The sequence below is a fragment of the Pseudonaja textilis genome, chromosome 6 (assembly GCF_049901715.1).
Source record: "Pseudonaja textilis isolate UNSWEBS1 chromosome 6, rPseTex1.2, whole genome shotgun sequence".
In the NCBI taxonomy this organism is placed as follows: Eukaryota; Metazoa; Chordata; class Lepidosauria; order Squamata; family Elapidae; genus Pseudonaja; species Pseudonaja textilis.
This window is the reverse complement of record NC_141995.1, coordinates 38,204,589-38,226,419: the sequence shown is the minus strand read 5'-3', so window position 1 is coordinate 38,226,419 and position 21,831 is coordinate 38,204,589. Positions and strand designations below refer to the sequence as shown.

Below are 21,831 nucleotides of genomic sequence, written 5' to 3'. Positions count from 1 at the left end.
ATATTCTGTAGATTGGATAATTATTGTAAATAGTGACCAAGCTCAAACCTACAATGTCATTATGTGTTAGAACATAAAAGACTTAGACTGCAGCCCACACAATGGCTGGAGACATGGACGTAGATACTTAACACTAGATTAAATTTAGGCATGTAGATTACTGAACATGGAGTACAAAGGAATTAGGAAGAAAAAGTACATATAAAACTATGGCTAAATAGACACTGTATCAAACTTCCTGCACAGAATAGAGCATAAATAGACTACTCTGTTTTGAAGATTGAGAGTATTGTATTATAGGAATCTAAGTTAATGAATTAACTAAGTAATATATTGCAATGAAAACTACATGTTATTTTGCCATGTATGTATATTTCCAATATTATAAACTCCTGAGTAAAGCTGATAAAGCAAGGGATAATATGACAGCAAGTTAAATGTCACTAAGTGAAGAGCCTAGAAACTTATAAACATTATTAATAAAAAACATTGATAACTTTCACAGCTATTTTCCTGGATCAGGTTAATGAAGACTTCTTATGAAAAATGAATTCACAAATACATACGAATTATCGCGAGAAAAACGAAAAATAAACTGAGCAAATATTTGCATATACAAAGTGCTTAACTATCATAGTTAAAACTCAATTTTGTGATCAGAAATCTCAAAAGTAAAGTGACTTATCTATAAACTCATATAATACTAAAAACAACAATAACTATCCACTATTTCTAAAGGCCTGTCAGAAGCAACAGTAGTTAATTGCACTAATTTATCACTAGTTTAATGCTGCCAAGATTTCTGAGGTTCAATTAAACACAGAATTACAAGCAACTTATAAAAATACTAGCTATAGCTAGGTAAATGAAACCGTATCTTTCAAGAGAAATCAAAAGAATCTCAAGCATTACTAAAGCCAACAGGACAGGAATTACGCCTATCAGGACAAATCCTCCACAGTGAGGAACATTTTACTGAACACTACAGCTCTATTTTTAAACATTCTTTTTTAATAGGATTCATTAGACTAATGATCTTTGATTACCTCAGGTCTGTTCTGGGAGAACAGTCCTATGAACTGGTCAGATGATGGCTTGAGGCCTCTATTAAGAAGGGCTGAACCAACACATTCTGCTTTTTCTGCAACCTGGGGTGGAAATATGAGTAAGAGGAAACACAAATGCCTGTATTAATGCAGTTGGATATTTATGACTTTGAAAGTTCCTAGTAATTTCATTCAATAATGTCTAATCCCTGAACATACTTTATATACATGCTAATACATTACAATAGGATGGAATTCTCCTTAAGAAAGGAGATGCCTAAATGAAGCTTGATGAATAGGTGTTCAGTGTTTAGATCCCAATCATGGTTGAATGTAAGTTTTGCTTCTGTACCTTCTCTAATTGATGTTCACAAAACTGATGTTTCACTAAAGTTAAAGTTTTCCTGGTACTGCAATATTTTAGTTATAGGTGACTAATATATTCTATCTTCATTCAAAATACTAGTTGATTAGGAATCATTAAGGCTTAATTTCTAGTAATACTCTATGAAAATGGGATTTTTTTTCCCTTTAAAAAACAGTATATTATCAAAAGGAGAGCTAGTATGGTATAGTAGTTGAAGCATCAAGGTAGAAACCAGCTATGTGATCTTGAGCTAGACTGTCTCAGCACTTGGAAGCAGGCAGTGATAAACAACTTCTGAAATCTTGCCAAGAAAACTGCAGGGATTTGTCCAGGTAGTTGTCAGGAATCAAGACTGACTTGAAGGCACGCATGCATGCATGCATAAATAAATAAATATTATCCCTTTGTTCTTATTTACAGATAATTAATTTGTGATAAGAGCTGCTGAATCTCTTTATTTTTATCATTTCTTTTCTTTTCTTCTTTTCAACCTATCCAATTCTTGGTAGCATCTCCCCTCTCTTTCTCTCGAGTTCTCTGAGTTCCCCTACCTTTCCAGTTATTTTCCATTTAAAGAAAGGTCAAAATTTATATGCTTTGATGGAATACATCTAATCTATCATAGCATTGCAACCATGTACACATTTGCCTATCCACTTACCTCCTTGTAAGAAATCCATTCATATGGCTGATTTGGTTTCCTTACACCCAAACAGGGTCCATTGTCTGTAGAGATTTAAAGTTCAAAATGATAAATAAAATTTAAAAATAAGTAAAATGAAGCACCAAGCAACTCAGTGACTAAACACTCCAGTTCTGGATTTTTATATTAGAATACTAAAATTCAAATTCATGTTGCTAGAGTCCACTTCTTGAGAATTGATATGCAGGATTCATAAGTGATCTAACTTCAAATTTAATTCTCAAGTCCTATGATTTTTCAGTTTCAGCATCTAGTGATTAAAACCAATGTATATGGATGTTCATATCTGGCTAACTGGTATAGCTCCATGAAACTCTATAAGATATGCTTCTTTCAGAATTATTCTTCCTTTCCAAATAATCAATACTTACTTGACACTTGCATGCCCCTTTGGAAGATTTCATAAGCCGTTCTCACATCATCATAATAGTAAACAAATGGCTCATCATTATCAAGTAGTGCAGAGCGTCTAGCATACTCTCCACCCTGTATCAAATGAAGTAAAACACATATACTTCTGTACAATCTCTGTACAACTTTTTCTGTGATCATGCAAAACAAACTATGTTAATTTCTTATCAAATTAGGAAATATGTCAATGAACAAAGAGGACACCATGTAAAAATTACACATATACATATGTCACATACTATTTTCAATTTGTTTCTATCCCAGTGTCAAGGGAAATCGTTTATAGCTTGCGTTAAAGTTATATTAAAGCTACAAAACACAATAGTTAGTGTCAATAATTTAATTTGATTGCATGTTCTAGAATGAATGGAAATGTAAGCTCACAAGTAGAATTATTTCTATTAACTTTTTAAATAGGCTTAACTAGTGTAAATTTAAATAGTGTATTGTTTATTTACACTATTATTCTTTACTACATATCTTACATTTTATGTTATTGTAGCTTTGAGAAGAAAAGGCTGTTTTTTCTTTGCTCCTTTTGTTGTTTTACTACTTACCACTTTTTCTCAGCCCTAGAAAGGAAACAATGGCAAACCATTTCTGAAATAAATTGCCAAGAATGCTACAGGGACCTGTCCAGGCAGTCTCTGCGCGACAGACACAAATGAAGAGAAGGAAACATAAATATCTACTTCTATGACCATCTTGAGTTTCATAAAACCTGCATCCGTATTTTTGTTCCTTCATGTTCCCTCATCCTTGATTTCCTTCTCTGCTTTTCCACTGTTACTTAAATATATCCCCATTATTGAATGTTGAGTAATGTATTCATAGCTTGTATCAAAATGCTGGAGATGGAAGGAAAGATTAAAAAAAACATTCCCTATGTTTTGGGAAATACTGTAGCAAGTTCATAAGAAACTCTTGAACCAGGAAATTCCAAATTGTAATTCTGGAAACTCTGCAGGTTCCCATTCAGCAAATTACACAATAGCTGTCTTTTCCCCATGTCTAATATACCAGCAATGGGTGAGGTAGAAGGTAGAATTACAAAGTTATTAATCAGTCTTCACTGAGAAGTTGGGGTCTGGATGACAACACCAGTAATTGCACACAAGCTCTATTGCAGGTGCACTTCTGAAGAGAGAAAAAAATCTGGGAGCATCTGTCTATGTTAGAGGAACACATTGTACTGCATCTGGCTGGACAATATTCTTGTTGATTTGGGCAGATCACTTCAGCCTAGCCAGTGACATGGACTGTCCACCTCTCATTTCAGCCATATCTCTGGCAATCTGATGTTTCTAACACATTGCCAAATATAGGCATTACTTACTAAGTTATAAAAGAGTATCAATTAGCATTAGCAGTTATTGTTAAGAAAACTGCTCTGCTGACTGTTAAAAACAAATATCATAATTTCAAATCCTGCACAGCACAGAATAGGAAGATGAGAAATATACAACACTTTCTTATTTTCTCCTTTGTTACCAAATGGATCAAAAGGCCAGGATTTCTGTAACAGCAGAGAGTGCTCACAATAGAAATTTTGAAAGCACGGCTTCTCATCTTTATATAATATAGAGGAAGAAATTGAAATCATAACCCCAACTTATTTTTATCTATGAAATTCTTTCCAAACAAACAATCCAATTATAATTATAATTATAATTATATACACCAACAGCACAATTATATCCAAAAAATACCTCCTGGTCTCTTTTAGCCACTTTGGAAAAATATACAAGCTAGGAATTAATGACAGTTCATGAGCTAAACATCACATGAAACTGAGACTGGACACCAAAATGGAAAGGTTGTGTTCCCTTAATGCATTAGAAAAACATGTTAGGAAATTTCCATTTCCAGGTATACTTGATGCCTTAAATGCAAGACATTATATGTTCTGTGTGCTCTATGAATACCTGCGTGAGAGAATTCTATTCTTGTGTAGCTCAGAAATTTGATGGGAGACCTAGTATATGATAAAGGGTATTCGTTGTTCTAGAAACACAAATTTTGAAGAAACACCCCACCAGCCTCTGCAATCTTTTGTGAAGTTCAAATCCTCTGGCTCAGAGAGATGGGAAGTGCAAATTTACCCAAGGTCTGCCAAAATCTGTGGGGTCATGAAGACTATTGTGAAATTAAGCAATTTCTACTTTGAACTCTGCACTTGCGAATCAATATTAGGCCAGATCAATTATTTGAAAACTGAGGGCCAAGAGATTTCCAGAAAGAATTGGTAATTACTTCATCAAACGAAATACAAATATCATTTTTGTATGACCAAACAATAGTTAAATATTTAGGCTTGAATGCATTGTTGGAATAGTACTAATTAATGATTGATCTCAGTGAGACACATGATACAGCATGTTCCTCATGACAACTGTCCACTAATAAGCTTATATTACCCAATAATTTTAAATGTTATGCATGTGAAATAATTAGCTTAATTCTATTTGCTTATTTATGCAAAAAATAAAATTTTGGATCAATTACTGTATTTTTCATGAGCTTCAATATGCAATCTGGGCATTTTTACATGGAAACATCCTTGCTTGAAAAAGAGTCTTTACATGTGTATGACAGATGCATCGCTAAATCTCATGAGGGTTCAATTAAGTTACCAGCTGCATGTCACTATAATTGTGGCTATAGAATACCATCCAACTACCAAAGATCATGGCCAATAAATGGGATTGTATTTTGCCTGGTTGTAAGTATTTAAATCACATATCTAGAGTATTAGAATTCTACTGAAACAAAGAAAATAATGCAAAGTTCAATCATAGCTCATGACTGCAATTGTTTGAAGAGGGCAGGGGGAACTGTAGCTCAGCCATTCTTTATCAGCTTGACCTTTTTTCCAAATCTAGTTGGCAACCTCCAAGATTGCCTAAGGAGTTCAGGAGTACATGGTTTAAGTTTCAAACGAGAGGGGCTTTGAATCGGTGTTGTCCCAGAGTTAGGCCTATCTTCCTACAAACTCTACTGTCCATATTCTACAAGGCTTTACACTGAAATCTATTAGTCAGCTAAGAAGATTCAGGTTCTGCTGCTTGCACTAAGCACAAGATGGAAAACAATGTTTCTCAGTGTCAGAGCCTTTAAGATGTGTACTTCAACTCCTAGAACTCCCCAGCCAGCCAGGCTGCTTCTTTAAAGGTGCCAAGATTGAAAAATACTGACGTAAAGTATTGTATAGATCCTGAATTGCCCTCTTTAATCAGTTTCACAACATCATTTTATTTAAATAGATTCATTTATCTTAAAAACATTAATCTAAAGCTCTTTTTGTAAAGACTAACTAAAATTACTATGGTAGACCTATTTATGAAATAAGTACTCCAAGAAAAAGAAACACACGACTGCTTACCTCTATTTCTACAGACTGCATAGCTAAGTCACATGGTGGTTTCAGAGCTTTAGGCCTTGTGGCATACCAGTAAGTTGTCAGGGCTGCAAAAGCACCAAACCCCATCAGTGTGTTCGTTGGAAGAGTACGTACATACTGCCTTACATCACCAAGTTCTGGCATTCGCAGATGCCGAAACAATTCATGGGCTTGCATTGTGATAGGCTGCATTTATTCAGTCTGCTGCAATCTGTGTCTGCTTGCAATCTGTTGACAAAAATAGGAGAGATGAGCCCGCTCTCATATGGAATAAATCAGTGGTCGCCAACCGGTGGGCCGTGGCCCACTGGTAGTCTGCGAGAAAATTTTGGTGGTCCGCAGAGAAATGTCACCCCCAGAGCACCCCCTCAAAGCAATTAATCCAGGCTGTGAGGGAATACAAGGCTGTGCCACTCACATGGCCTGCGGGAACCCTCCCTAACCACTCACTCCTTAGCTGGCAAACTTGTCTGCTAATTTGCTATTTTTCCTCCCCCCCCACCCAACAACCATCAGCTGTTCTGCTGTGCGGGGAGATTTAGATTAGCTAGAAAGCAGGAAACCATTGGATTTCTTGCTTTCTAGCTAATCTTTAGATCAGGGGTGTCCAACCTTTCACCTTCCCTGGGCCACATTAGAAGATGAAAATTTGGTTTGGGCCGCACATAAAATAAAATAACAGTAACGATACCTGATCATCCAGAAAAACCATAGAAAACATAGTTAACATATTAAATTTATTTGGAAATGAAGTTAGTGAGATGTTTTTATTATTTATTATTAATTATTTATTAAAAATTATTTATTTTTTTATCATGTTTTTTTATCGGCGGCGGGGGCAGAAGCAGCAGCGGGGGCAGAAGTGGCGGCGGGGGCAGAAGCGGCAGAAGCAGCCGCGGTGGTGGGGGGAAGCGGCGGCGGGGGCAGAAGCAGCAGCGGGAAGAAGCGGCGGTGGCGGGGGCAGAAGCAGCAGTGGGGGCAGAAGTGGCGGCGGGGGCAGAAGCGGTGGTGGAAGAAGCAGCAGCGGTGGCGGGGAAGAAGCGGCGGCGGGGGCAGAAACGATGGTGGCGGCGGGGTGGCGACGGGGCAGAAGCGGCGGCAGGGCAGCAGCGGTGGCGGGGGAAGAAGCGGCAGCGACGGTGGGGGCAGAAGCGGCGGCGGGGGCAGCGGCGGTGGGGGCAGAAGCAGCGGCGGGGGCAGAAGCGGGGGCGGTGGCAGGGGAAGAAGCGGCGGTAGGGGCAGCAGCGGCAGCGACGGCGGGGGCAGAAGCAGCGGCAGGGGCGGCGGCAACAGCAGGAGGTGGCGCTCTGACGGCGCCCGCCTTTTCTCTTGCTGCTTGGCCTGGCGCTCGCCTCGCCCCACCTCGCGCCTGCCTCTCCTCCTCCACCTCACTGGCTCTGGCACGAAGGTTGGGGTGGGCACTGGGCCGCATTACAAGGCGACCTGGGCCGCATGCGGCCCGTGGGCCGCGGGTTGGACAAGCCTGCTTTAGATCTTCGGCTCTGCTTTTAAGCAGAGCTGAACTTTTCTTAGGACAATTATTCAGTGCACACTCAGATAGCCGAAGGCAGAAAGATAGATCTCTGAATGAATCTGTGATTCTGTGAGCAACTCAATCTGCCTGCCTGCTTTGCCTGATTTTGGGTAGAAGTTGTTCTTTTTTAATATAAAAAATGCAATATTTGTATACATGGTGTGTTGTGAGTTAATTTTGTGAGTTTGCTTTCAAGCAAATTTTATGTAACAGACTCAGGTAGCCTATGGCAGAAAGATAGATCTCTGAGTGATTCTGTGATTCTGTGAGCAATTCAATCTGCTTTGCCTGATTTTGGGTAAAAGTTGCTTTTTTTGTAAAAAATTCAATATTTACATAAATACTTATAATATTTACATACAAGCCATGCCTAGCCAGTCACGAACCTGTTGAGAAATTTGAATCCCACCCCTGCCTCTGTGTGTGTGTGTGTGGGGGGGGGGTAGATCAGATCTCTATCTATATCTCCCATCAACGTCAGCAAGGCACCGTCAAAATTCATATTAGTGGTCCCCGGGATTTAAAATTATGAGTTTGATGGTCCCCGAGGTCCAAAAGGTTGGTGACCCCTGGAATAAATGAAGCCTTACTCTTCTCAGAGGGAAAGGATGTATGTATCTTCCAACACCATAACAAGTTAGAAACATCTACAGGTAATCCCCGATTTATGACCAGTCACTTAGCGACCATTTGAAATTACAATGGATCTCCCAAGAACTACTTACAATCCAGTCTCAAAGTTCCAAGCTTCCCCCCCCGCCCCAGTCATGTGGTCACATTTGAGGCACTTAATAACCAATACAGATTTACATCTATTTGCAATGTCTTGGTATTACATAAATATGATTTACGTTTTGTCAAAAAGCGACTTTTACTTTTTGGTTTTTGGTAAAAAAAAAAATCCATTGTGTATAATGTTTTCATTTAATAATTGCTGCAAAAAAATCATAAAATTGAGTGTGATCATGTGCGACCCATTTAACAACTGACAATTTATGACCATTAATCCAGGCTCAATTATGATAATAAGTCAACAATAACCTGTATATTCTACCCAACAGTGACATGCATCTTTCTATTGCAGAACTTTTAAAAACAGAGATTGCCAAATGACATATTTTAATAGATATGCCCTCCAATGTTTGAACATGTATTTGTTTGCATTTTTTATATCTAGCTTTAGGCTGAAGGTCATATTGCCTTAAAACAGTAAAAAAAAAGTTACTCTCTACAAAATTTTCTCTCAAGCTCCTTAAAAGCTGCAATGCATTTTCTTTAAATCATGAGCTTAAAGGCGTCCACTAATACTTCACCTGCAACCCAAAATATTAAAAAATGTTTTTGTACATGATTTGACATCCTGACAACAGAACACTGAAGGAATTTTCTTCTACTTGTCTCTTTAAATCTCCAACTGGGTTAAAGAGAAAAAAAAACACAAAAAATTTTTTAAAATTTTTTTTAAAGTCCTGGTGTGTCTGTTCAGCTTACGTTTGGTTCTGCTGCCAAGGTCTCTCAGAACATTGGTCACATGCTCAACCCTTACATTTTTGCCCACGAGGCCAAAGTTTACCAGCAGACAAAATGCATACTTAGCTTTGAGACAAGGTGGGTCAATGGAAACAAGAGTCTGAAGCCAGCCCCATTGCACACCCCATGGAACGTGGCATGCAAAGATGTTCACCCCAGAAACATACAACTAGCAGCAACTTCCCTTACTATCAACAGTTTATTCTTATTCCCAAACAAAACTTGGAAAGATTAGATGTAGACAGTTTTGATCTACTAAGGCAGCAGATGTTTTAAAAACAAGGGTAGAAAGCGTAATATCTATCTATTTTTCACAGTTACCTACATACTAACAGACTCTGAAATCTTGCAGCCTCTCTCACTGGACTGGGTGCTGAATTTAAGCTGAAGACCAGACCACCTCTGTGTCACCATACTCACATCCATGAGAGTAATTGTAACTGGAATTTACTCAGTTCTCCTAGAACAACCTTTCAGAATCTTCTCATGAATCTGGGATCCTTCCTCCTCTGCAATACAGGGATAAAATTGATCTGCTTTGGAACTGTTGGTAAAGATTTCAGAATGCCATCCTTTGATCATCAAAAGCACGGCATATATGCCAATGATTACCAATTCTTTATTTCAGGTTAGCACTCAGAATGAAACCTATTAAATAAAAACCTACACAGTGCAGCTACAAGGTAGAACATACAGACTAAAATAAAGCACACAAGATAGAAGATCTGCAATTCTCCTTCCACTATTTAGTTATCAGCAATGTACAGGTTTTACAAGCTATGCAGTGAAGTGGCAAGAATTATCTTTGGCACTGCTAGTAGAAATTGTATTTAAATTTTTTGAGTCCATTCCAGAATTGAAATTACAACAGGTGTCAGGAACTCTTTGCATATATCTCAATAAGAAATTAGAATATAACACTGAGTTTGTGTTTCAGTATTACCACCAATGCAAGAGCATGGAGTTTTATGAAATTTTCCCTCCAGCTCTGATGGCCTAATGTTGAACCACTGTTATGTAAATGCTTCTTGTTGAGAGTTGATCTAGGTACAATGTTGCCTTATAATGTTCACAGCTCTGTTCCAATTGTAAGCTAAGCAAAAGTTTACTATATTCTGATTGTAATTCTTTATCAAGAATTCTTTGGTTAAGAATCACCACTGCTTGATCTTATCCCATAGGCTTGCGAATCTCTGTATCAATTATATTTATCGATTAATGTTAGCTCTGTAAGATTTGGGGCTAAAATGAACCTTTAATCAAAAAGGTGCATAGCTATTACCTTGTTCCAACATTTGTAAGTCTTGCCTCCATCTAATAATGATTATAGTAATACATGTACATTTTGATTCTTTTCGTTTCCTTGTGTATTTAATATTCTGGATAAAATATCTTTCTCCTTAGCCTTCAAGCTGAATCATTCCCAAGTTACCTCATTTTTGCTAGACCAGTTAGATTAAACTCCACTGCAATGTATTTTTGGAGTAATTTCTACGTTCCTCACTGTAACAAAATCCTATTTGCACTAATGGGGCGTTGGTTCTTACCTGATACGCTTCTTTTCGTAGAGCTGTTGAGAGTGTCCAGGTTGGGAGGAGCTCCAGTCTCGGCTCTCAAAGGCTGAGCTTGAGATTGAGGCACGCCTCTCACCATCACGTGGTCCTCCGGGCGCGCCCCAGTTTTGCGAAGACGAGAAGGAAGGTCCTGTTCTCATCTTACTCAGGAAAAAAATATTAGTTTGCTCGGTCGAACAGCAGGGTTTCCCACCAGACGGCCTACGGGTGGGGCTGGACACTCTCAACAGCTCTACGAAAAGAAGCGTATCAGGTAAGAACCAACGCCCTTTTCCATAGAGCTGTCTCGAGTGTCCAGGTTGGGACATACCAAAGCTTGGCTAGTCCTGCGGGCGGGCTCCGTCTGGAATGGGACCTCTCCTGGAACCCTGATGACCCGCTGGAGGGCACGCCAACAGGAGAACCCCTCGGAGGTTGGAATGCCTCAACGAGAGGGCCTGATGAAGGAGACGGGCTGTCTAAAGGTAGCCCTGCCGGGATGCCACGGATGCTTACTGAGACCGTGGGGCAAGGAGACTAGGTAGAGCGGCCAAAACCTTGTTAGGGACCCGGCACGAGGAGCCCGGGCAGAGGCGAGGATGGAAGTTCCCCTGAGAAGACCTAGCCAGAGTGAGGGGAGGCGCCCTCAATAACCGGAGGGTCACCGTGCGAGGGTGGCGATGGGACGCCCTAGGGTGTTATGGGATAGACCCTGTTGGGAACCCCCTGAGAGAACTCCAGGTCAGAGTGATGGAGGGGAGACGTAAGGAGTTCCCAAACTGTGACCTGTGCTAGTGGGGACCAAGTTTGGTTCCGCCCAGAGCGAGGCGGTCGGCCCTGCTCAAGAGCCAACTGACCGAGGACCGCCCCAGAGGGAACTAAGGGTAGTAGTGAGGACCAGGGCAAGGGGTCCGTGTATCTGGATTATGAGGCTGTGGGCCGGGGCCCAGAGAAGGAACCCCAGCTAACATGGGGTGGGGATAAATGTGTTGCCAGCCAGATGCCCTGGGGCAAGGTGAGGAGGACAAGGGTGCTCCAGACTATGAGCCTGCGTCCGGGAGCCGTATGGTCTACCGGGAGTCTTGGTATGGAGAGGTAAGGCAGATATGAGGATTAGGCTTCCCCAACGGTTTGGGCAAGGCTGAAGAGAAAGAGATTTTGCAGGAGTTAAGTGTCAGAGTGGAGCCAGACTAGGCGAGAAGCCTGAAGAGGAGGCTTTCTCGCTCTCCTTCTCCTCGTTTTTATACTTGTTTCTTTCTTTCTTTCTTTCTTTTTTTGGGGGGGGAGGGGGCAGCCACCTGGGGGCGACTGCATTATCGGGAACGACGGAACAAACCTCTCCCGGATCCCCGGGAGGGCTTCCTGGACGAGGTGCCTCCGGACCTGTCTGGTTCCGATCGGTCGGGAGGCCTGTAGGGAGATGATTGGTAGTACCTGGGGAAGGAGGAAGAGCGGGAAGAACCTTGGCGAGAAGAGGGAGAGGAACCTCTGAAATCAGACCTCCTAGCAAGAGAAGGGAGATATTTGCGCTTGTTGCGGGTCTCGGCCAGGAATGGGTCGAGAACCGGTCCAAATAGCTTCCCCCCCAGAGATGGGGGCTGATGCTAGCTTAGCCTTGTTTTTTACGTCCGCCTGCCAGTGGCGGAGCCAGAGAAGGCGACGGGCAGTAACCTGGGACGAGATGGCCCTGGTGGAGAATTTTGCAGCCTGGAAGGTGGCGTCTGCAGAGAACTCGGCTGCGGCCAGGATCTTGGCAATATCCTGGTGCGCTCTGAGATTAGCTGCGGGGACGTGCTGCTTGAGCTGCTGGAGCCACTTGATGGAGGTTCTGGTGAAAAAGACGCGGCCGTGGAGGCCCTGACCGCCCAGGCATCAGAGAGATGAGCGCGGCGCAGGGCCAGTTCAGCTCGCTTGTCCTCGGGCTGGAGAGCTTCGAGGGACTCGCTGGGAGTTGAGCGGGAGGCCAGACCTACTACGGGCTCGTCCACAGGGGGGGATCGAGCAAGGTAGAGAACTGCGGTTCAAGATTGAAAAACCGCTTGTCCTGGGCGTTGGGAGGAGGAGGAGGCCCCGAGGAGGCTAGCTGCCTTGGGACCATGTCAGAGGATATGGGTGGGACAGGAATCACTTCGGTTTCCACCACAGGCTGGGAGAAAATGGAGTCGGGAGGAACCCCCGATGCCGCTGGGTTGGGTGGGGGGAGGGTTCAGGCCCGAGGTATTCCTGGCCTTGAACAGGAGGGACCTAAATAGATGTGGTTTAAACAGCCCCAGAAACGCGGGCTGGCCTGGAGAGAGGCCCTCGTCCTCCGACATGTCCCCTTCTGGGGGCCTGCTCCCGAGAGGAGTTCACTGTCTACGACAGACCCCATTCGAGATCCTCCTCGTCCCCAAAGAGGGTAGGGTCCCCGAGTTCCTGGGCCTCCATCTCCTCCATCTCCAAGGGCAGGGTCAAGTCCCCGTGGAGAGCTACCTGACCATGCGGTTGCTGATCCTCGAGCCTCGGGGCCTCAGGCCTAGGGGCCAGACCGGTCAGCTGCTGAAACTGTTGTGCTATCCCGTGCCGGATGGCCAGCTCCATCGCTCGCTTGAGATTTTCGGGATTTCCACCGTGGGGGTGGGTGAGGCTCCTCCGGGCGCAGACCTGCAGCAGCGGGGGAAGGTGGCCTCAGGGGCCTGTCCAGGCTGCGATGAAGAGGCAGAAGCAGGGGAGGAGGGAGGATGGGTGGAGGTAGAGGGAGTGGGATTGGAAGGGTCCAGAGGCACAGAGCTTGACTCCTTAGAGCATCTGTCAATCTCCTTTTCAAGGGCCCTGTGTCGCCTAAGGGCATCCCTTTGAGAGGCTTTGGATGTTTCCTGTGCTTGTTTGCGCAGGTGGTGAGACTCTAGCCTTGGCCTTCAGTGAAGTGCCACGAGATGCATTGTCGTCTGCCATCTGGAGAGGAGAAAGGAGGGAAAGTTCTTGATTAACGTGAGGTGATTAACAAGGCTGGACACAGCCTAAGCAAGGGCCGGAAACCCAGTACTGCTTTCGCACCCCCTAGGTCAAGGGCAACAGAGGTGCTTTGCACGTTGTTGAGAAGTAGGGCCTAGCCCAGAAGCCATTTGCCAAAGATGGACGCCTAAAAACCGCCCTGCCAGGCGGACCGGGAAGGGGATGGCGGAGCTGCTACCTCCCTTGCTGGGGAGAGACTGTGTAGCCAGTAGACTCCTATATCTAGAGGAGTACCAAGGCAGGATTGCAAGGTACCAGCAGGGATTTGGACATTCCAAGGATCTGCCCAGGAATCAAACACAATGCGGCCTGCAGGTAGGCCTCGAGCAGTGGCAGGCGTCCCTGGGGCTACCAACCAAAAATTTTAAAGTAAAATGCCATCACGGGTCCTCGGACAGATGCACGTTTGGATGCGGCCTACGTAGAGGCCGGGTATCCTAGCGCACGTTTCGCACCCCCCTTTTGATCAAAAAAATTTTTTTGTATTTAAAATAGGAGGCTGTTGCACAGCAGGGCCTAGCCCAGAAGCCAATTAGCCAAAAGTTGAACGCCAGGCAGCTACCCCTGCCGGACGGACCGGGGAAGGGGGATGGCAGAGCTGCTAACTCGCCTGCTGGGGGAAGGGCTACAGAGCCAACTAACCCTGGTTAGCCTGATAGAAACTAAGTGCAAACAGGCAAGGATATAGGCAGTCTGGAGTCTGCCTATAAAACATTAAGAAAAACCCTGTTATAGGCCTCTGAAAAATGGCGCCCGGCCATGCGGCCACACACAAGATGGCGGCGACTCCTGCCACTCCCAAGATGGCTGACGCCACAGGGAGCCCAAAATGGAGGGCGCAATGACGAGGCAATCCCCAGCGGCGGCTATCACCCAGGAGAAGTTAAAAGGCCCGGAGGCCACAAAGAAGTACCTGGGAGAGGCAGGGAAGCATCTCCCTGGGTTAGAGGGCGTTCGTGGGGGGAAACGGCCAAAGAACAAAAACAGGCAGGAAAGAAACGATGCAGCTTCGCACGGAGCGAAAAGGCAGCAATCGGAGGGGGCAGCGCTCGAAGCGCTGGATTCTCCCTTAAAAGGATAGTGAAACAATTCCCCTTAGAAGAAAAAGGCTCCCTAGGGAGCTCAAACCTCAGTTTCCTGCGCTGTCTGAGAGTCCAAGTTGATCAAAAAAAAAAAGAAAACACAAGGTGCTAGAACGACCAGGAGCAAAAGGAAAACCAGCCTGACTGCCACGAGGCTGAGCAAAAAACTGGGGCGCGCCCGGAGGACCACGTGATGGTGAGAGGCGTGCCTCAATCTCAAGCTCAGCCTTTGAGAGCCGAGACTGGAGCTCCTCCCAACCTGGACACTCGAGACAGCTCTATGGAAAAGCTGCTGTTTACTGTTGCAGCACATATTTCCATACATTAAAGTGTAAAGTTGCCTGTGAACCACTTTAAAAATATGACAATGAAAGATAAGGTTTTGCTCAGTCAATTTATTGAGTGTTTTTCCAGTCATATCTAAGTAGTTGTACCTTACAAGTATTTCTGTAAGCAAGGCCATTAGATTGGTAAGAAAAGAAAAGAAGAAAAAACCCTAAATGTTATCCAACAGGAATACTTTAAAGTACATCAGGTTTTAATATGAATAGATACGGCTCTTAATTTTTCTAGGATCCAATGGCCAAACTTCTTTTTCCAGAGTATCCAGCCAGCATGGCCAGGATCCCAAAAATGCAGTGGGCAACAGGCCGTGAAAAACTGGTTAATCTAATCTAACCTCTTCATTTCACATAAATATCAAACACACAAACACTTCTCTTATGCCTCTCTTACACCCATAGGAGAAGCTCACATTAGGTATTGAGCTATAATATGGCTGTTCTAAAGGCACTATTATGCAGTGTTTTTATTTTCAATTCTTAAGATTCATGTGTCTAAGTCAAAACCAAAGGCATATTATGGGCTATTCTAATACTGTTGTCCAAGCAGCAAATACCTAAATGCTGGGTGAGGCAAACTTTTTGATGATACATGCATAGCTATAACTTTAATTCAATAAATAATTTGATCATCATCTATTTACCCAAACTTTTAGCTTTAGAAACCCGTCGGCGAAAGAGCTATGTACAGGAAGCCCTAACCCTGTCTCGTATATCTTGCTCAGCTAGTCAAATGAATACCATGCTTCCAGCCAAAAAAAGCCCCTTGACACACGCCTAAGTAAAATACTGAATCAGCCAAAATGTGGTCTTTTCAGCTGCGCTCAGCTTAGCAACCCTCATCCAAGTTAACTCAGTGTACTCATTCCAAGCTCCTCCTCCTCCTTTTGCCAAGTACAATCATCTATTTACAGAGGGCAGAATGCTCTTCTATTGTCTGCCAGTAGGCAGACATCATTCAAGGGCAACTGCCAATTTCTTCAGTATAGTGCTACCCCAGAGGAGCCAATGAATTTTCTCCTTCTAGCTCTGCTGATTAAGTTGAAGGGGGCGTGTGTGAATGTATAATGACTTGTTTAATCAGGATCATTGTTCTAGAAATCAGCTCCACCCCATGATAAGTACGACACTTTTAGCAACCACGCTCTTCATTCATTACTTTCAGAATGGGGTGAAAAATATGCTATTCAAATTAATCATAGCACTGCATTAATTCCTCTGCAGCTCTTTCCCCATTTTTAAACTAGTGGAGATGCCAATATCTGAAAAATCTATCTTAAGTTTTGTGGAGGAGTTGACAGACATCAAATTTTGAGAAACGTCAGCTGAAGGAGGACACTTTTCCATTATTCTGAAATGGCATTCTGCAAGACAATTACTTAACAGCCCAATCCTGGGACAGAAGTCCAGTTTTGCTTAATAACTCAACCTGGGACATAAACAAGGAGAGCTATCAAATGTTATTTTAAAACTACTGCCAAGTCAATCAAAGGTAATGTTCAATTCATGCCAACATGGGCAAAACAACCTACCAGGTTCTTCTGTCCCTCAGCTTGGAGATCTCATGGACATTGACCATCTTCTGTTTGATTAGCAGAAGCATTTTTTTTCGCAGTTGCCCCAGTGTGAGGAAATTTTAAAAAAAAATTTATGCAGCTAAAGTTACTTTGCCTTGGTTGCCTTAATAAAATTAAAGCAGGGAATCAATTGATCAGTTAAATATTGCTATGGGTTGGTAACTGCTTAAATTGTTTAAATTCATTGACATACTATCAGTCAGCAACAGTAAGAAAAGACCTCCCCTTCCCACTTACAGCACCAAGCAGGAATGAATCTAGAAACATTTAAAAAAAGAATCTGTGATATTGCACAAAAATTTTAGTGGCTGAACATGTCAGAGCTGACCATTAGTTCCTCTTGTTAAATATAGGAAATATAAAATATGTCCTCCATGTGATCAGCTGTCTTCTATTCCTGACGAGGCACTGAACTAAATTTTAGAGTTAAAAGACACATTGCTGCGCAAACTAGTTGGCATCAAATTTAAAATTCCCGAAGCCTCTAAAAGAAAACCATTCAGAAAAACCAAAAGCATGTTATGGGTTATTTTGGATGCTTTGCTAACATATACTTGAGCAAAATTTCACATCACCAACTTCAGCAAAATTTTTATGAAGTCCTACTTAGCTTTTCAAAGAAAGTTGAAACAGAAACTTCTGCATTCTTGCCCTTCTTTTTAAATACTTTTTCAACTGAACACCGGGCATTATTATAGCTACCGTGTTTCTCATATAATAAGGCCGGGTCTTTTTTTTGTTTGAGCCCCGAAAAAATGGCTAGGCCGTCTTTTCGGGGGTGACTTAATTGCCCCCCCCCATCTTCGGGCGGGCGGCGACTTGGATGTTGACCTCAGTGTTGGTGGGGCACTTCGTATCGGGGTTAACGCAGGCAGCACCATATCCGGGTGTGCAACAAAAGTACTTCCTAATGGCAAGCCCCCCCACCTTTCCCTCCCATTTCACGTGTTTTAATATAGGCCTTAATTTGGGGGGAGGGGCTTAATTTCATTTCATGCCTATAAAACATGCTGGGACTTCCTATTGGGGGAGGCCATATTGTTGGAGAAACAGGGTATGTTGCTGCTTGAATTAGACAAACATTAATCCAATAAACAACAGACTGAGCACTTTTCTGTAGTTTCCAAGAAACATTAACCGTATTTTAATCAGGGGGCATTCGACAAGAGCAAAATATGTAATGGAACACTTTCCACATTTGTATTCCTTTGTAATTGAAAACAATTATTAAAATAGTATCTTAGCTTATGAAAAGAGCATTATCATGCCTCATTTGAGAAATTAAATATTGCTATAAGCTACATTCTGAGAACTCATTGTCTTTATGGATTTCTTTTCTGGATCCATACAATATGGAAGGCAGATTCTTGTTGAACCTTTTGGAAAACTTCAAACAGTAGAAATAATTGGATGATTGGACAGCCGAACCCATGCAGGTGACAAGTTCTTATCTTTTGGATGTATTTAAGCAGAAGATGGATGACCATCTGTCATAAATGCTTTATTTAGACTTGAATAGACAAATGGTTTAACTACCCCTTCATATACTATGATTTTACAAATACCACATAACTATAAAATCCATAACAATAAACAAGCTTTTCCCTCTAAGATTTTGCCTTCCTGAAAGCAAGTTTTATTTCTTTGAGACAGGGTTGGTAGTACCTAAACTTCAAAGACAAAGAATAATTTACGTTGTTTCACCTTCTTGCATATTCATAACCTAGATCCGACCCAGTATTTATTTTTATCACACTGCCAAACGTAATAGTAAGTCTAACATGTTGCACCTTAATAAGGAGATGTAAGTGGTTGAACAAACATCACAATTAATTGCTGGCTCTGCATTGCTTTAGAAGAGCAGATAATTAGGCCACAAATTCTGTTCTCAGTAGTATTTAAGCAGCACTTCAATAAAGGCAAACAAACATGAGTTTCAGAGCATTAGTGTCAAAACCTTGAGAAATTGGTATATTGGAAACCACAAAAAGGCCATTAGTATGACCAAAGAGACTTGTCTGTAAAGACAACCCCGGGCCAGGCATTAGGGCTTTATATGGTATATTATTACATGCTTTATCCGAAACTAGAGATAATGTATAGTACCCATTTTTAGTAAAATTTAATAGCAGTTTTCTCCATGAATAAAAACAGGTTAAAATGTGGCTGACTGCCACTATACTTTGGTATAGCAAATTCGATAAATCAAAGGTAGCTGCAGGAAAAGTATTTCCTGTTCAATCTCTCAGCATTGGAGGACTATGGGTTTCAGTATTACAAAAACAAAACAAAACAAAACACAAAACCTTCCACTCCATGCATAATTATACCCATCACTATCCTGTTTCTATTTAGTCTTTTAAATTCCTAGATTAAATGTGAGGCGGTTTCCCCTCTCCCCCCCCCTCTCTCCCTCCCTCCCCTCTTTCTCCACACACAGGGAATGATTATATCAACAATTAAGATACTGGCAAATTTATTTATATCCCTTTTTAATGATATCCCATGCAGCACAAACATGTCCAGCCAACCAAGACTCCATCAAAATGATGACACATGTACAATGACAAAAACTCTGCCTTTACATACTTGCATCTTATGTTCAAAGCAAGTCTTTAAAACATGTTTTGGCATAACAGGTGATGATGCATGTTTCATCAACCCTTACAGCTTTTACAGACCACGTATACATTTTTATCTGTGGCATTTTTATCCATAGCAACTGTAGAGTGCTTAACCACAAACTTTTGATCTTTTTTTCTGGATGCCTGTCACCAATTCAGAACCCATATGTGAAAAGAGATTAATTTTTGGCCCACTGTGCATTTGTCTATGCTTTATTAAACTGAACCTTACACTGTTTGTAATTTGAATCCCTGATCTGAGTTTGGAGGGTTCATTTTGAAGCATTAATACAAGTACACAGAGATATTATTGGTTTAATCTGCCACTGGAAGAATTCACCATGTATTTTCCTTGCTTCCTCTTCTTTGTCCAGCTACTAATCCAGAAGAGCAGACTTCTCTCTTTTTAATCCCATGACTAGAATCTGGCCATCAAACTAAAATAGTCAAGACCAGACATCATTAATAAATGTTAAATGTGATCTGGCTGTTCCTGAATAGTAGCCTCCAATACGGTGATATTTTGAGCAAAGGAATAAACGCCCAGCCTTTTCTCCTGAAGAAGAAAATCCCAATGTTGATAGCTGCGAAGAAGCAACAGGCTTGGTTAATTACAGCCACATTAGTAGCAGCAGCAGAAACAAGAACAAAAGGTTCTGTAATCTACTCCAGGGAATGCGATCATATCTGGAGCAATTTAATCTCTGGAAATATAGACAAAGAAAAATCAACATTTTAATTGTAATTCTGAAAAGCACTAGGTACTTCCAGAAGCATCAAAAGGGATGGAAAAAGCAGTGGGAAATAGAGAGGCATTACAAGACATAGTGGAGGTCTTGCCTAGGAGTTCATAGGCAAAGTGCCATAACTACGAATTATCTTGCCACTGCAGGACTTCTCCATCAAACAGATGTGATTTAAGCCAACCAGAGAAATATAATTCCCTTGACAAATTCAGATAGAACGAATTTATGGCAAGGGGACAGCATTTGACTCAGTCCTTCTCACAGGCCTAAATATCAAGTTTTTGAACGAAAGACTGATGTCCTTTCCAAATGCGGTGGAGGAAAGGCACACGGATCCCACCTAACAACACTCCTGCAATCCAAGGTCCCGATGCAGGATAGGTGCGTTCAAGAGAACAAAAGCCAAACCACTTCCACCTCCCCATTGCAAACATCTGTGCCTTTATCTCCCCGAAATCCAATAGTCCCGAACATCCCCCCACCCCACGCCCCAAAGGGGGGCTTAGTTCAACCCAAAGGAAAGCATCGCCGCAATATAACCCATTTCCTGCCCGCGCTGATAGGCTGCATCCAAGCCAATACCGACCTAGGAAAGATCCTATTGCAGTCCTTGTCTGATCCGAGGGGCCGGGGAGAGAAAGCGCCTCTCCAAAGCGGCCTAGAGAAGTGGGAGGCCCCACCTTCGTGCCCCCGGCTCCCTGACGTGCGGCTGCTTTCCTTTACGCGCCCGGCTCCCCGCCCCCTTTTCCCGGCGCAGCCAGAGATGCAACTGCGGCGCCGGCCGGGCAGGTTAAGCTGGTCCGAAGAAGGGACCAGGGTCCGCCCGGGCAGGCAAGGCGGCAGCAGCGAGTGAAACAGCGGGAAAAGCCCCGCTGCCCTCCAGAAGCCTGAGGAAGGGGACGGGGGGGGAGCTCCCCTCGCTTGCGGCGTGACAGTCTGGCTGGCTCACCCACCTGCTTTCCTCTCCGTCCTGTCTCCTCCCGGGCACGCTTCCCTGGGCGCAAGTCAGCGGACAGCCACCACTTATGCAGCCCGAGCGGTCTGCGACGGGAGCGCCCGGCGCTCCTATTTAAGTCGCCCCGAAAGGGAGGGAAGGAGGAGAAAGGGAAAAAAAAAAGAGTGGGAAAGAAAACAGCGCACGAAACGGAGGCGGCGCAGCCGAGTGTCTTGCGTAGCGCCAGGCCCGCCTTTCCAGTAAGCGCAGGGACGCGAGAGACACTAGGACCAGTTAGAAGCGAAGCGAGCCGGTTGGCGTCCGCACCAATAGGAGGGGAGGAGGTGGGCGAAAACCACGCAATGCCAAAGGCGGTCAATCGCGCGACGCGACGGAACGTCGGAAGGCAGCCCGGGCGGTCTCGGTCCGAGAAGCGAGGGGCGCCGCACGTGATCCCTGGCGTGCCGGTCTGTGGGAGACGTCCTCGGGGCCTCCCCGCACTTTTGGCGGCCTCGGTGCTTGCTGGGGACGGTTTTCCCATTCACGTTCAATAAACTGGTCTGAGGGAAAGCGCACGCTGTTGTCCATTGGCAGTTCATGAGGACGCCAGAAACCGATCCGTTCCCTTCTCGAGTCTGTTTTATCGCATCACATGTTTTCTCGCGTCGAGAAAAGCAAGTTGCAGAATGATACGCTTTGGCTTTGAGGGTACCCCGTCACCCTAATTCCCCCCCACGCGCACACACACATATTCTTGGGCGACATTGACAAGGCAATCCTAAACACATCTCTAAAGTTCCTCTTATGTTAAGATACAATTTTATAAATAGAGGGAATAAATACTAGCAAGCAAGATGATTCTTATTTCAAAGCAAACTGAAAAGATTCATTCACCCTCGGCCTGCCCTGGGGAGAACACAACTGCTTTCTTAACAGCGTGCAACCCTGTTTGTGCTTGTTGCTAAATTTCCTCAAAAGAGACGTTTATT

General features: G+C 43.2%; 1 protein-coding gene across 7 annotated transcripts in view; it reads right to left on the bottom strand.

Annotated features, from left to right (window-relative positions):
• ACSL1 (acyl-CoA synthetase long chain family member 1) overlaps positions 1-21,418 on the bottom strand; it is a 49,481-nt gene extending 28,063 nt beyond the window's left edge. For 2 of the 7 annotated variants that reach the window (XM_026697872.2, XM_026697871.2), the window contains exons 1-5: positions 20,862-20,953; positions 5,910-6,155; positions 2,488-2,602; positions 2,075-2,139; positions 1,047-1,148 (exon numbers count right to left, since the gene is read on the bottom strand). In XM_026697872.2, the coding sequence (XP_026553657.1) occupies positions 1,047-1,148; positions 2,075-2,139; positions 2,488-2,602; positions 5,910-6,119 (492 nt within the window). In that variant the 5' untranslated portion in view covers positions 6,120-6,155; positions 20,862-20,953. Of the gene's footprint in view, positions 1-1,046; positions 1,149-2,074; positions 2,140-2,487; positions 2,603-5,909; positions 6,156-19,502; positions 19,867-20,494; positions 20,761-20,861 lie in introns of those variants that run through there. The other 5 variants (XM_087936320.1, XM_087936319.1, XM_087936321.1 and 2 more) reach the window with 4 other exon arrangements.
• Positions 21,419-21,831: the final 413 nt, after the last annotated feature.